The sequence below is a fragment of the Mycetomoellerius zeteki genome, unplaced genomic scaffold, assembly GCF_001594055.1.
Source record: "Mycetomoellerius zeteki isolate Tzet28-1 unplaced genomic scaffold, Tzet1.0 scaffold913, whole genome shotgun sequence".
NCBI classification, from domain to species: Eukaryota; Metazoa; Arthropoda; class Insecta; order Hymenoptera; family Formicidae; genus Mycetomoellerius; species Mycetomoellerius zeteki.
The window spans coordinates 62,968-77,412 of record NW_017257951.1 but is presented as its reverse complement, the minus strand read 5'-3'; the positions used below and the strand labels follow the sequence as shown (position 1 = coordinate 77,412).

Genomic DNA, 14,445 nt, shown 5'->3' with positions numbered 1-14,445 from the left:
CCCGCTCGCTGGCGACGAACGCGAGAAATCGTCCGACGTCCGTCCACCCGCCCGTGAATCATCTACGAAAGTTATATCTTGCAAGCCGCTGCCAGGACACGGCGATCTATAATTCCCACCCGCGGTTGGTCAACGATCCTGGCGCGTCCTAGAATTTCCCGTATTCCTTCGTGAAGTAATATCGCTGGTAAGAAATGTGTGTTGTGACCGAAATCTACTCTTGGAAACAACGTACGGTTCCTTTTACATGGATGGTCAGTAATCTTGGCACTTTCTGAATTCCATCGTATATATAGATCACCCTCAGAAATTGCTTTTGCAACGTAAATCTATTCTTACAGATGACGTAAGAATCTTTTTATTCTACTGAACAGTAATCTTGATGCGTCTTATTTTTTCAAATTTCCTTGTCGATAAAATTCGTATTTGATAACAAAATGTATTTTAGAAAACTATAACCTTCGCTCTACAACCTTCTTTATATAAGTGGTCAAAGAACTGACCATACCTTGATATTTTCTGAATTCTTACGTTGACAAGTACCATTTCGACAAACGTTCCATTTAAACATTTCTTCACACGCATGAGCATACACAAAGCTACGATAACTTCCGCTCCGAACGAATGCCCGCTAACTTGAGACGAGAACTGGTTCAAGAATTGGTGACGATAAACTTTACAATGTGTCGCCTTCTTAATCGTTGCTGATTAAACTTCGCGGTTTTACATCACAGTTCTTCGACACAGAATACGCTAATCGAGATACAAGCGAGATTTCTGATTCTGTATACATTATATATGTTACACGTTTCCCGTCGTCCATCCGCAATTTACTTTATACACATTGAGTGTCCTTTGTTTGTACTTCTCAGACTCTTCGGCACGTCGCGGATGAAGAGATGCACGTGTTTCGCTTTTATATTCTTATACGCGAGCAAGTTTCTGCACAAAACAACGACACGTGCAACCTGTAATTTTAATCGTGTACAAATAATTGCAACCTTTTTACTCTCAAAATAATGTAAAAAAATTAAAATTTCTTAATTAAATTTTTTAAATTAAACTTTCAATTAAAGTTTTCATCTAGAAAAAATATAGAGGGGGGATCTAAATTTTATAGAATTTTAAGAAACAACAGCAATGAGTGAATATACTTTGACATAAGATAATGTACCTTTCCTATGGCATCGAAAATTGAAATCACCATGATCATAATGTCGATCCACTATCAATCTTTCTTTCGCATTGCTCTAATTGTAAGTCACATTTCGATGAAAATACAGATCTTCTTCGAATCTGAGTATACTCACCGTCACGACAACTCGCACTTCTTCATCCCCGTCGAATCCCTCTTCGTCCAAGACGTACCACACCGCGAACCTTACGCGGGCCTGTCGAGCCCTAAGGCCTCCTGGTGCCGTCTCGCTTTCAGCCTAAGGTCTGCGATGCTGCTGTTCTTCGAGCGAGCCGCCGCAGCGGCCAACGACGCCGCCAGGCTCAACGGATGAGGAGGATGACCAGCCGACGTCGCCGGGGGCGGCGGTGGCGGTGGTGGTGGCAGACAGAAGAGACCTCCGGCTGCCGCGTAGTGCAGCACCGCTGGATCAAAAGCTGATCCTACTGTTACACTTGTAGCCGTTCCCTGCATCGGCGGCGGATGTAACCTGAGAGCTGGCAGGTAAGGTGCAACTCGACATGGTTCCAACGTCGTCGGCGGGCTGCGCGGTGCCAGCACCATGCTCCCGGCGACGCCTGTAGGAAAATTTAATTAGAGCTACCAGTCGAATATTAATCTTAGAATATTATCGCTATTGATGTAACATTGCTATTGATACGTAAATTTTACAAGGAAATAGACCACTCTTAATTAATGTATTACAGTTTTTCATTTAAAATTTTACATTTCACACTTTTAATGATAAAATATTTTTGATCTAGACTTTTACAAATAAAAAGTCTAATTATTTATAACTTAAAGGCAAAGGAAAAATAAGCACATTATATCTAGGAAGAATTAAGCGTATTATATCTACTGTAGAATTTCATTTGCGACAGCATGTTACCTTTGTGTAACTGGCTCTCGTGTTTACGACACTTGGCACGTCGATTCTGGAACCAGACTTGTACCCGCGCTTCACTGAGACCGAGCCGCTGGCTCAGCTCCTCTCTCATAAACGCGTCCGGATAGTGCGTCTCATCGAAGAGCCTCTCGAGCTCGGCCAATTGCTCAATGGTGAAGTTCGTTCGCGATCTCCTCTGCTTGCCGTTGCCATTTCCGTTGCTTCGACAGCTGGATCCTACAAATTAATTATTGTTCAAACAAATGGAAAAGCGTTATATAAAATTATTAAAAGATAATTGTTTCTCGAATATGTATTTGTTTGATTATAATAAGTATAAATGATATATTACAACGCGGTATGAAGAGGTAAGTTTTCTATCGCTATTAAGGAATGCTTTCGACAAAACAGAAACCTGAATGCCGTGAGTCATCGCCGGAGATGTGCAGCGAGTAACAGGGAAGTTTTCGCGCGATGATTAATTCACAGGGACAAATGCGCGCCACGAGCCAGAACGACCGGGTCGGAGCGACCGATGCTACCGAATTGATCTTCGTGAATCGTTCACGGGCCATTTCTCCCAGTCTGGGTGCCATCAACATATATCTTGCCACCTTATGAGAATCTTATTCAAATCGAGATACCGACATCTCTAATTAGATGACATTAGACAAGCGTATCCTGCGTGAGGAAAACCCTTGACAGTTATCCCTCTCAACATGTCGAGGAATTGTAAAAGTAAGCATAAACCGGTCCGCAATGTATATCGATGTGTATAACCGCTGTGTTAAGCTTGTGGCACAGATTGCAGGATCGCATCGAGGACGCATCTTCACGCGGAAGATTCCATCGGACAGATGCAGAAAGGCGAGGGAGGAGGGTGATTAAGGTGAGATAGTACGAGTTTGCCCTCCCTCGTCTAGAGGAGAAAGTAGGGATGACTAACGACCCGGTATAAGACTGCGTAGCTCACCACTTTGCTAAATTATATAAATCACATCCCCTTCGTCAAGGGCTCTTACGCGAGACACTTAATCCACCTCTGTCCCTCCCACTCTTCCTCGTCATGAGCCCCTTTCGAGTTTCCGCGCCTCCTTCTCGTCGGCAACACCTCGAAAAGCCGTAGTACCGTAGTTACTTTACATTAAGCGACCATTAATTAAATCGTATAGCCGTTAATTATCCGAGCGTCTCTCTAACTCGCGGCGATGCTTGTGGCCGCTCTATACGACGCGCCAAGAAAGTTTTTCGCTTCGAAGCATCTTTTCGTTCATCCTTCAAGATAATTATCCCTTTCTTTTTTTTTCATGACATTTACACTTTTATAATATTAACGATTTTCACAAAATTGAGAAATTATAAGCTGAACCAAATTATTGTATCAAAATTTAATTTATTAATAATAAAAATAAAATTAACGGAACAAGAGAAGCAAGAAGTGATCTATAAATTCTTTTCAGAATAGTAATCTTATTAAAAAATAAGATTTTATTAGTTCGTAATCATTTATATATTATGTTAATCATGTCTACAGAGTTAAGAACATCTTAAGAATCAGATTATTAGTATTAATAATATGACATTTTCCTTCATTATAAATTATTATATTTGAATTTCTTTCGCTAATGAGGGAAAATGTATTAAATGCAAATGAGAGTTGAGGAGCCGGTAAATTGCGTTTTTATCGTGGAATATTCTGCGGTGTCGCTTTCCACCGGATAATAGAACGACCGTGCGATTTATCCGGAAACGGAGGCAAAAAACGATAGCCGCTCTGCAGTCTACGTGCGTTTGCACGCCGGCGCGATCGCCATGCGGCATTGCGTACGGCGTACGGCGCTTTAATCAATTAGCGCATATCCGCGTAATCCAATCTGAGCCCTAGGCAGGGTGTGCGGCCCGCATCCATATGTACAGCGGTGGTTTAAAACCACCTCCCTCCTATTCGCCAAAATAACTCGCGCGGTTTTCAACGCCCCTCGTCCGCGCATTGTTAGCATAACCCATGGCGCAACACATACGCGCGTTGTCGCAGTCATTAACTCGAACGTGCCAGCCGTTTATTCCCGTATGTACTGTAGAAACCAGGGGCGAGAATCAGCAGTTTCGAATTTACAGTTAGCCTTCTCATTTTTCATAAGCACTTACTTTCTGAAAAGAGAACAACGAATTAGTATCACAATAATTACTCTTATAATTTAGGTTTTATTATTATCTAATTGTTGTGATTTAATAAATTATGTAAATTCTGGCAAGCCTTTCTGCGTTTACTGTTAAATATTATACACGCGAATGAAATAAGTTGGTTAAAATATTTTAGGGACAACTCATTTTTCCTTCTAATAAAATTAAATAAAGAAACAATGAGACGAGAGACTGTTGCAATACTAAAACGTGCTAATTATTGACGTCAACATCGCGACAATTGAAATTCTAGGATTTCATATTATTTTCCAAGTCCTATAACACGTTTCTCTAAATCCTCTTGGCCAAACTACCTGAGTATATCCCAAACGTCTCGATCCGAGGTGCAAAATCGTAGTTGCTGAACGTTATCCGATATCTCGTAGAGATCGAGACAGCGAGAGGAATTCTGCGGGACGAACGGGGGAGCAGATAACCGAAGCCTGCTACTGGAAAACCCAAAGCAATCACACTTGGACGCGAGGGGTCACTAATTCAATTACTAAGAGCGCTGCCCTTTTGGCCTGATCCAGTTAAGCCACCCCCGAAGAGCTACCCCCGGACCAACCACCTTAGCTATACTATTTTTCTCCCTCCAAAACGAGTCGAGATATCACGGCCATTAGACGTATAAAAGCGTCGTCGTATCCCACACAGTTACTACATATGGCATACGGTCCCATAAATACGCAAGAAGCAAAGGGAGTTTAAGACATGCAATCACTTATTGCTTAATGAAGCAAAGTGCCAACTGTTAAATACCCTCCTACGGTTAGAAGTTTAACCCTTTGTCGCATAATTCTTTCCGAATCTCAGGATAATCGCGGACACCGATTTGACTGCAAAAGATAATTTTTTTTCTTTTTAACAGTTTAATCTAGTTTTTATTAAGCTTAAATATTTAACTGCAGTTGAGCACATGTACAGTTTTTCCAAATAGTAAAAAATTTTTCATACATGAATATGTATAAATATGTATAAACATACATAAATATTCATAAATATGTATAATCATATACGAAATATGTTCATACACCCCTCTTTCTTTTGTAAAATTACCTTTTAGTGTAATAGAAATAATAGTAATGTGAAAACATAAAAAATAATTAAAGAGATAATTTTCACATTGTTCGTTTTAAATAAGAACAAGTTTGGAAAAATGTAAAAAAATGCTCATACACAATTATGCATAATTCTATATATAATTATACATAAGTAATTTTTTTACATTTCTTCAAACTTTATTTTTTCTAAAACAAATAGTGTGAAAATTACTTTTTTAATTATTTTTAATTTTCACATTATTCTGTTATTATTTCTATTATACTAAAAAGTAATTTTACAAAAGAATGAGGGATATATGATCATGTATGAACATATTTCATATATGATTATACATGTTTATAAATATTTATATATGTTTATATACATATTTATACATATTCATGCATGAAAAATTTTTTACCGGGAAATGTTTCATATTGATACTTTCACCATTTTACTTGCGTGAATATTTGTCGAAAGCTATCATTTATCATTTTTGTATTGCGACTTATCGCTAGTTCGGCGAGAAGTTCGAACGTAAATATGAAGGGAGCTCTTTCTTTTTCTCATTTTTCCTAAAGTAGCGGCTGTACACCCTCCGCTATCATACTTCAGGAAACTCGCGCCCCAAGTACCATAAATATACGTACGAGCGCACGGGCCTTTGACCAGCGGTCAAGCACCAACACTTACAGCAATCGTGGAAAAACACGCGCGACTGAAGACCGATGGGTGCGCACGCCACGCTAAATCGTCAGGAGAAGCGAAATGTGCTTTGGAGTATCGTATCACTGGAAGTGCTCGTTTTTGAAAAGCTACAAGGCTCATGATGGTATCATCTATAGGACTTGAGAAAGTATCCATGAAACCTTCACACATTTCGCATTAACTAGAAATACTCCATCAGTACTAGAAAAAAGCGATAATGAATGTACAAACTGATAAATTCCATAGTTATACTTAATGCTCAATTATCTAATATTAGAGTTATTATAATTTTGTGAAACCTCGTATTTTTTATCTACTTGTATCAGATGTGTCGACATCAGTGAATGAAGTAAGCGCATGACATGAACTTTAATGAGCTTTATCCAGATTGAAAATCTCGCTGCATTTTCTCTATCTTTATCAACCTAAATTTGCCAAATTTTTAAATTATTAAAAACAATCATCTTCGATTAACAGTAATATAATAAATATCAATTGTTACAGAAAGTGACTTCAATTTAATCTTCGCACGTTGAACGTATACGAGCTATACGACGATTTAATTAATGTAGAGTAAGAGGATCGTACGGAGGCGATCAGCGCCCACAAGGTGTATTAATATTTATTGCTTTACGCCCTTTCCGGTGCACCGGATGTCCCCCAGCCGGAGGCTCCTGGGCGAATATTTACGGTTTTACTTTCGCGGCCGCGATGGCTGCCGGCCGGGTAGATTGCTTTTTGATTTGCGCTTAATCGGAAAAAGTTATGGGCCCTCGAGAGATAGGCGAGCTGCTGGCGCAGCAGCAGCAGCAGTAGCAGCCCCAGCCACACCGCGCTTCTCGTCGCTCCCCCCGTTTGAGGGGCGTACACACAACTAACGCGGCGGGCCGCATATTAAACCATAAATTCATGGCGCCGCGTTCAGCCTGCTCGGCTCGCCGAGTTATCGTGCAGGGAAGCGTGCGTGGCGTTACTTCAACGCCGCACGCTTTTTATAACGCGATCGCCGTCGATTCGATCCTTCGTTCTCCACTTGTTCGTTCGCTCGTTTCCACTCGCTCTATCTCATTACTCGCGATAATCTTGTCGCGTATATGGACTAATTATCCCATGGTCAATTACTGTAAAATTAATTTATAGAATTTAACAAACTTATTTGGAAATAACGTTTGAGATAGAATACTCATCGAAGCGAGGCAAATGATTGTCAGCCCATCAGACGGAAATCGAATATTTCCCTATTGAGATTTGAATTATAAAGATTTTAATAGAAGAAACGTCAAAGATATTAATATCAAGAAGTTGATTTCTGAGTTTCAAGCGAGAGACAACGGGAACTTTTAATCTTTTGCAGGAAATAATAAGTAATTTATATAAAATTTTTTCACATTTAAAAATGACTTACAATCAATATCGTAAAGTTTCAAACGCCAAAACATGATAACATGATCCGAGAATAATTCTCGCGAATCGATTCTTGTGAGAGAGGTTTACTTTTGTTAGAGGCACTTTCCGTTTGTCTAAAGGAGGAATCGATGTAATTTCATCTTTCAATGCTCGGCAGAGCGAGAGTTTTATCAAAGATGACTCGGCTCGTGAGCGAAATCACCGATCAGGTCGCCGATCGTTACATTGCGAACGGTCAGCTATTCCCAATCACTTGTGAGCTTTATTGGACGACGGCCTGAATTATAAACGAAGATCGAATCCCTCCGGTGCTGCGACTTCGATGCCGCCACTAGGAGGTTCCTGACCTTCCCGCACTCGTTCACACGGCAATCGCAAACGGGCCAGCCATAAGAAACGTCGATCAATCGAAATCAAAAGTGACAACCTCGCACGTTGAGCCAGGGCAGGCATAAAACGGGACGAAAGTCTGGGAACGGATTTTAGGATTTGAGTTCAATTAAGCAATTCTGAATACGATAGATAAAAACATTTCTACTTCATATCTACGATAGATATACATATAGAATGTTTTGTTATGCAAATGTAATCCATATCATGTTTCATTGTGGTTTCATTAATTAAAATTAACAATTCTATACATTTTTCTTGTGCATTTTTAGTTTTACTAATGCAATTATTCTTCCAAATGTTATTTTGTGAAAAAAAGAAATTGCAAGTTATGTATAATTCGAGACAAAACTTGCTTTCAATCCATTAGAAAATGAAATTGTTCAAGAATTAAAGTTCTTAATTTACTATCTCGAGTTCTGATAATAATTTGTTTACCTATCTCAATTATAATTTTTAAAAAACTTATTTTAATTCTACAAGTAATATTTTTATACATTTAATCTTTGGCAATTTAATTAATGATTTTAATTTCTAATAATTTAATTATTTATTTAACTAAGTATTGATTACGAGCTCCAGTGAATAATCACTTTAATTCAAGACTATTAAGACAAGTCATAAAAGTTATCACGTTATTAGTATCATCTTTGGAAAAATAGAATTCCATTATTTTACATACAACGCACAGAAATTAGTATAGAATTACTATTGTTTCACTAATATGCTCACCCTTAACGGAATCCTCTTGACCTTGTCCACTCGACCTTGTAACCTGCGAGGACACTTTGACCTGATCATTGGAGGATACAAGAGTTTTGCCATCACTAGAGTTTTGACTTTTTAATTCAACGCAATTTTCCGGACTGGGTGATCGGTCCCTCGATATAGGCGGTGGCGAAGGGGTGCATCCGAGCAGTTTGCGAACCGATAGCTTCAGCTCGGGTGTCTTCAGAGGTGGCAAGTTCTCCGCGGTGTCCCGGATGTCCTTGATCTTGGCCGTGACGGAGAGATCCTCCGGTTGCAACCGACCTTCTGGCGACGGCGGTTCTTCGACGCTTCCGCTCGTCTCGATGACGCTAGTAGTCTCTTGCGCCGCTTCATCTAAACAAGGTTTCTCTTGTATTCATCTGTCGCGCGGGACCATCCTGATCGCAAAGTATTAAGAACGCGATAAAGACGTCGGCGATTAGGTCGATTCGTAAGTGAATTGCGATTTTAGCAGCAACAAGCATTCACAGCTTCTGAATGTAATTTCTGTCATCATAATAATATCAGAGTTAATAAAAAAAATAGATTATATATTGAGAAAAATGAATGTAAACAACTTGGTATCTCTAGCATCCACAATTAATTTTCTTTAATCCACATTTAACACAAATTATATATAATAGTCCAAATAATCGTGCAGTCTACTGTTATTCAAGGAATACACAAGAATACAATTTTATATAACTTTCACTATAAATTTCTTTTTAATAAATTCCGAATCGATATATTTCTTCTGCTGGATCACTAACAATCTGAAACACAAGCACATAACGAATCGACCTGACGCGCATAGCAAATTTCATTCGATTCAGCACATTTTTATGCTCGGCATCATGATTTATATTGAGATCTATCATTGAGATCCCATAGAAAAATATGCGCGCACTGCATCGATCGATTTTGATCAATTTTCGATCAACTCAGCACCCAAAGACTATTAAGTATATCACGCGGTACATCGGAAAAGATGATTACACATACGCCGGTCAGCATCGTCCGCGACGTGATCACCGATGAGATGCGCGATCCGCGTTGTCGAAGCTCTTGGAGACGAACTGGGCTAGCTGCTCCATCCTCACGGTTATCAGGGCAACTCTCGCGCGCGACGTCGCGCCTCGGCACCGACGGCACTCGCCGCCGCCGTCGCGAGAGAGCCGTCGCCGGGGAGACACGTCGACGGGAGGCACATCCCGACGTCGACGTCCCGACGCCACGCGTCCTCCAGGACGCCATTCGGCCGCCGACCAATCCGCATGCGGATGGGCGTGATGGAAACGCCCCATGGTGCTTCTCCCTCCTTCTCGTCTCGATCGAGACACGATCCGGGGCTCGCAGCCCCTCGTTCCCTTCCAGGAGGCAGGCACGATCTACCCCCAAACCAACGCTCATTAGCATTTGTGCCCGCTATTCCGCCCGCCGCGGAAACGCTCGCGGCGAAACTACCCCCTCGTCACCGACCGGGAGTAGGACGCTGCTCGACGACCATCCTACCATCCCCCGCGTTCTTCTCCGCGCCCCGTATGACCGCCAGGGCCGCTGTATTTACCTGGAGGCAGAAACAGGCCGCTGCCGCCGCCGCGGGCACGCGGTAATTAATCCCATGCTTTCCGCGGTCGAAACTCCTCCTTTTTGTCTGGCCTCGTTATCGGTCGTCGGATCATCGACTTTCTGCTCCGGGTCTGAAAAGAGAGAGTTATTTTACGAATGAACTCGGGAATTTTGAACACGTTATCTTCTTCTCGCGATAAATCATGAATAACGTAGACACGAATTGTGTGTGTAATCCAATTATAAAATTCTGTTTTATTAATCGTTTCTTGTTCACTTTATCGTTCGAAATAATTTTTTTCTCTTTTTAGATATTTATGTTGAATATATGTAAAGAATCTGCAAGACACCGCACATGTGTGACAGTTAAAATTAATCTAATGCTTTAACATAAAAGTAACCGATTATGTTTCCAGTATTCAATATATTTTTCGGTATTTTTAAAATTAATTTTAATTTTATGAAATAAATTATTCGAAATTACTTTCACTAATAAAGTATGTAAAAATAAAAAAATAAAACATAAATATATATAGAGAAAGAGAGAGAGAATCTGAGGTAGAAATCTCCAGGCAGAAATGAATCTAAAAGAAACCACGATGCAGATAAGCGGCCCTGCATGTTACTCGTGACAAGTGCATTTCTTCTGTCACTTGCTGCCTCACTTTCTCAGTTCCTGTATATTTCTCTGTTTCAATATCCACTTCTCTTCTCACTAGTAACACACCTTCCCTTTTTTCTTCCTTTTGTTCTCTCTTTGTCTTCCTTTTCGACGATGCGTAAGTGAACTCTCAGGACCGTCAGGATGATGTACATCGGTCCGACGTAAACTCGATTTCGTCCTTGCCAATCTTGATTTTTCAGACACGATTTATCGTCCTCGATAAAGTAACGTCGTGTTTGTTGCGCGATTCTCACCGGAGAAGACATCCAATATTCGCTGCCTTCCGGGTAACGCTGAATCTGCATCGTTTAGAGCAACATTAAATCTACGAAGTTGTTCTCTCTCGCGAGCAACATCGGTACGCCGCAAATCTCTCCTCGCGCCAGGTGAATGCGACCCTGGGACATGTACCCCGTGTTTGTCGCCGCCAAACTCGGCAATATTTAAATGCGATTGCGTTCGGGGAATGTAATTGCTCGGGCTATACTAGCAGACTTCGCCTTGTCAGTCCGTTTTACGAGATATGGACGAATGGAAAGGGAGAATGAAGTCTGCTCGAGAAGTGCGAGTAGATATACGAAGGAAATTTAGAACTTGAAACATATTATCAATTTTCCATTCTTAAGCAGGTTCTCGCGCTATTTCCTAGTTAATAGATAGTTTCATAATAATATGTAAAACAATTAAAATAATGGAATAAAAAAATTACTAACAAATATCTTATGCCATTATACATAATTATCGTTAATTTTATATGTTACTAAATATTTTCGAAATGACAAAATAAAAGTTATAAGATGCTCATTTGATGTATACGCATCGTCCATTTGACATATATTCTAGCTTTTTTCATTGAAGAATATAAATTTCTTGTAAACTGTATGGTCAGTTTAAATGAAACTTTACGAGAACAAACTTAAGTGTTTACTTTATAATAACGATTTTTAAATTGCTGTCTTATACGCAATTTTCTCGATTTAAAGAGAATAACTGCAGAACAAATTTATATCTTCAACTTGTAATGTAAAATTCTATAAATTTAGAATTAAATATCTTCAAAATGATATACGGTAAAAGTCAATAAATTTTTTTCTAGATATAGACATTATTAACTTTTGTGTTACATGTATATTATAGACCTGTCTTATATTTCATCAAACGCGAGAACCTCTTTAACTTTTTTATGGAGATATCACGGTCTTAATCTATGATCAAGGAGAAGAGAATGAATCTTCGATTGATATTTGAAATCAAAGAAAAATCAAGTGAAATAGAACAAAATTAGTAGGATTAGTAGGACTAGAGAAGATGCTTCAATAAACAGTATCAAATTTCTCAAAGAATGCTTTTTTAAATTATCGAAATTTCAAAGCATTTTATATATCGATTATGCTAATTAAACGATTATATTAATAGCGATAAACAATGAGATAATGGGAATATAGGTGTAAAAGTCGAGTGTGTACATTACTCGAAATATTCGCGCTTCTCAATTTCTGGGAGATGAGACGGTGACAATGGGAACGCGCGAGGACACCCCCGTGCAAATGAGAGGACACCCTCTCTTCGCTCTTTCAGCAGAGAGAAAGAGGGGAGGGAGAGAGAACGGTACAACGACGTGGACGAGGGTGGACGGACGAGGAGAGGGGCAAAATGCCGGGAGTGCGGCCTATAACGCAGGCAGACGGAGCCAATCAGAGCGCAATGCGATTACCTTAACGAGAAATCCGATTACTTATTCATTCGCCTAACTCGAAATCAGTTTAACTAATCGTTTAATTCGGTCGCTCTCGCTACCAGCCCCTCCGGTCGGTCCCAGGCCTTCGGATCTCCCCGGCCTCGGAGAAGAGGAGCGTAGACGCACGGGGGTTACAATGTCTCACCAGGGACGTAGCGAAATCTCGCGCGGCATCATCCGAGGCGATTACATTTCGAAGCAAAGTACAATGAACGGGATTTCTAAAAAAAAAATTAAATTATTGTAGCCTTTTTAATTTACATCTCATGTATTTGATCACGATTAACATTAAATTAAATGTATTATCTACGAGATCAGTCAACTTTTATTATGGATATAAGTAAAAACTCGAAAATATATTTATAATTTGAATATCACTGATATTTTTAATCTACTTAATGTATTTCTTGGGACTGTTTTATTGCTTGTTGCTAAACAATGACTTAAAAATTAATTATTTATTCATTTAATGGATTCCAAAGAGCTTTTCTATACAGTTTCTGCTGTATCAATAATCTTGCTATTCGATGGAAATTGAAAGCACATCTTCAGCTTTGAAAATCTCACCTTTCCAAAAGACTTACCGACTTACGTCAGTTTCCGGGGCCCCTTCCAACCTTTAATCCACCTTTGAATCTCGGTCCACCCCTCGGCTCGCATAGACCATGCACGCACACGCGTGCTTGAGCATTCGCACGCGTACACGTTCGAGCCAAACGCTTCGGAAGGGGGTGAGCGATGCGGAGCAAAGGAGAGGGCTCATTCAATTCAATTACGTAATGAATTGTCGTGTCTTGAGTAAACACCCTTCCTCGCCGCGACTTGCCGGCGGAAAATCCAGGGCGGTATCCACCGGCACCCTTCCCTCCCCCCCTCTCTCTCTCTCTCTCTCTCTCTCTCTCTCTGATTTCCAGCGGGGGGAGGATGGGATAGCGGTTTAGGTAAACCAAATCAATCTGGCACTAGCTGTACGAAATCCCCCCGATGCACCTCTCGCATGCGTGTGTGAGCGAGCTGCCTATGTGCAAGCAAATCCGGATTTCCGCGTGCGTTGGTGGTCCTTTATGTGCGCGCGCGAAAGCGCAAACGTGCACGCGCCCGTAAATGTAAACATGCGTGCGATAATGCGTGATTACGCGTGAAGACTCGATTCCGCCTCGATTGCGCGCGGAATCCTCTGAAAAATAGTGGATCACGATTTTATAACAAAGGCTCTTTTTGATTAATTTGGAATCAATCTTACTCAATCCCTCTGAGTGGATCGTTGAAGGCGTCGGTGATAAAAAGTGACAGAAGGTAAAAAATCGAAAACTAATACGTATAGTAATACCCAACCTAACCCAAGCAGAACAATAAGTCACGATAACGTTAAAATGACATTAAAATGAATTAGAAATTATTGAAAAATGACTTTTTTAAATTTTAATGATTATTTTGGAGTCATTTTGACATGATTTTGATAGAGGAAAGTCACCGATACTGACATAGGTCTCCTAAAGCGACATCCTCTTATTTCTTAAAACTAACCTTTGCACCTTACTAATAAAAACGTGATCTGTTCAGCTAATTAAAGAAGTAGCTAACAAACTCATAATTCATATATTTGTGGCTTATTTCTATACCAAATCAGCTAAAAACAAAGTCTATGAATCCAAAAAGAAAATTATTACGGTGTTCTTTTACAAATTGTGTAATTAAAATAATAGTGACTGTATTATCGATAGTATTATGTCATTTTAAATGTTCATATAGTTTCATAAATTAGTTTTCTTTACAGAATAGGATATATCTTTATTTATAGAATAGGAATGTTGGCATTATTGCCTACTATGTCAGTTTTGGAGCCCATTTTGTCAGACGTTCATTTTTACATAACTTACGAAGAACTTAACTATTGCAAAATTGCAAACAGTATTATAAAAACTGCTTAT

The 14,445-nt window shown here is 39.8% G+C and overlaps 1 protein-coding gene across 1 annotated transcript; it reads right to left on the bottom strand.

The window, feature by feature from the left end:
- Positions 1–911: 911 nt before the first annotated feature.
- On the bottom strand, positions 912–11,081 carry LOC108730410 (retinal homeobox protein Rx). Its single transcript, XM_018460097.1, has 6 exons — positions 10,840–11,081; positions 9,546–9,607; positions 8,526–8,897; positions 2,054–2,297; positions 1,311–1,739; positions 912–968 (listed from the first exon to the last, which is right to left on the bottom strand). Exons 1-5 carry the CDS (start codon positions 11,079–11,081, stop codon positions 1,382–1,384), a joined length of 1,278 nt encoding a protein of 425 aa, XP_018315599.1. The 3' UTR covers positions 912–968; positions 1,311–1,381.
- Between the last annotated feature and the right edge of the window lie 3,364 nt (positions 11,082–14,445).